General features: G+C 20.4%; 1 protein-coding gene across 1 annotated transcript in view; it reads right to left on the bottom strand.

Annotated features, from left to right (window-relative positions):
- Positions 1 to 903, bottom strand: part of Phum_PHUM156350 (uncharacterized protein) — a gene marked incomplete at both ends in the record, with an annotated part of 3477 nt that extends 2574 nt beyond the window's left edge. The window contains 3 exons of the mRNA XM_002424799.1: positions 83 to 280; positions 358 to 558; positions 656 to 903. Coding sequence (XP_002424844.1) covers positions 83 to 280; positions 358 to 558; positions 656 to 903 — 647 coding nt within the window. The remainder of the gene's footprint in view (positions 1 to 82; positions 281 to 357; positions 559 to 655) is intronic.
- Positions 904 to 1663: the final 760 nt, after the last annotated feature.

Raw genomic sequence — 1663 nt, 5'->3', positions numbered from 1 at the left:
ATCATACTTTTAATAAAATAATAATTTTAAAAGAAACTTTTTTTTTAAAAAAATATAATTCGAAAATACCTTGAGGTTACACATGGCCAAACTCTTTAATCGATTTTTACATTTTCTCAATGATGATATATCGTCTACACTCGTATTTGAAATATCTAAAGCTTCTAACTGTGGTAAATCTTCACAAACGATTCCCAAGCCGTGAGTGTTAAATTCAGTACAACTAACATTTAAATATTGAAGACAATGTAATTTGGAAAGAGCTACCACAACACAATATCTATAAAATATAAATATGATAAAATTTCTATTAATTGATAATTTGATTCAAAAAAAAATTATAATAAATAAACTTACATTGTGCTGTCCAATTCTAAAAATGAGCACCCGGATACATTTAAACATTTTAAATTTTGTAAAGTTCGATCTCCTAAACATAATATAAGATCATTAACTGTTACTTTTAATCCTGTCGCTTTTAAAGAACTTATACTGTGACCTTTTAATATTCTAAGACCTTTTCTTGTTAAAAAATTTGCATTTTGTAATATTACATATCTAAAATTAAAAGAAAAAAACAAAAAACAATTAGAAATAATAGCGACCAAATAAAAATGTAGCAAATTTAATAAAAATAATAAGTATAAATAATTACTTTAGCCTTGTATATTTAGAATCGAATAATGTAATATTTAAATCTGTAAGTTTTCCCTTATCACATAAAGCTGTTAAAAGCTGTTCCGACAATTCAGAATGTAGATAAACATCTTCATTTTTAAAAACTAATTTTGAAGTAAGTCCTGTGATTCCATCACAATATTGTACAGATCTGCATAAATTTTCTATATTATTAGCAATACAATTAATACAAATATCTTGTAAACTTTCCGGAGACTCAAACATTCTTCAATCTAAAAAGAAACAAAAAAAATATATATATATATATAATTAAACGATTTAACATTGATGAGGGAGAGGGAGGGGGGGGAAACCAATCAATTATTATTAAAAATCATTATATATAAAATAATAAAACATTCATTTACATCAAAAACAAATATGTATTTAATAATTTAATTAATTAATTAATTAATTAATTAAATGAAAAACAATATTTTAAATAAAACACATACACACACAAACACAATATAAATAAATAAATAAAATAAATTACATTAATTTGTTAATTATTATTAAAATATAATTAAAAAAAACATTTCGTAACGATTAATATATATTTAATAATTTATGTTAAAGAAAAAAAAAAAGAGAAAAATTTTTTTTTTTTTTTTTAAATTTTATTAAGTAATATGACATGAATCAATAATGACCTTGAAATTCACAACTGCTAATGAATGTTCAGCACCAAAAAAAAATTGTTCAATTTAACAAAAAAAAAAAAAAAATCCAGAGAGAGAGAGAGAAATAAATAAATAAATAATTTCTTTTAATTTAAAATATATTAATAATAATAATAATAATTTTCTTTTTAACAAATCCAAACATTTTACAAATAATAATAATAATAATAATAATAATAAAACAAAAAATTTAATTTTTTTTAATGGAAACGTTAATTTAGAAGTGCTAATGTTTTTAAATAAAAATAAAAAACCTCCCACCTTAAATATTAAAATAAATACTGTTCGCTCATGTTTAACTT

Source organism: Pediculus humanus, genomic scaffold, assembly GCF_000006295.1.
Source record: "Pediculus humanus corporis 1103172107500 genomic scaffold, whole genome shotgun sequence".
Classification (NCBI taxonomy): domain Eukaryota; kingdom Metazoa; phylum Arthropoda; class Insecta; order Psocodea; family Pediculidae; genus Pediculus; species Pediculus humanus.
The sequence above is the reverse complement of the archived record's forward strand: the minus strand, read 5'-3'. Positions and strand labels throughout refer to the sequence as shown.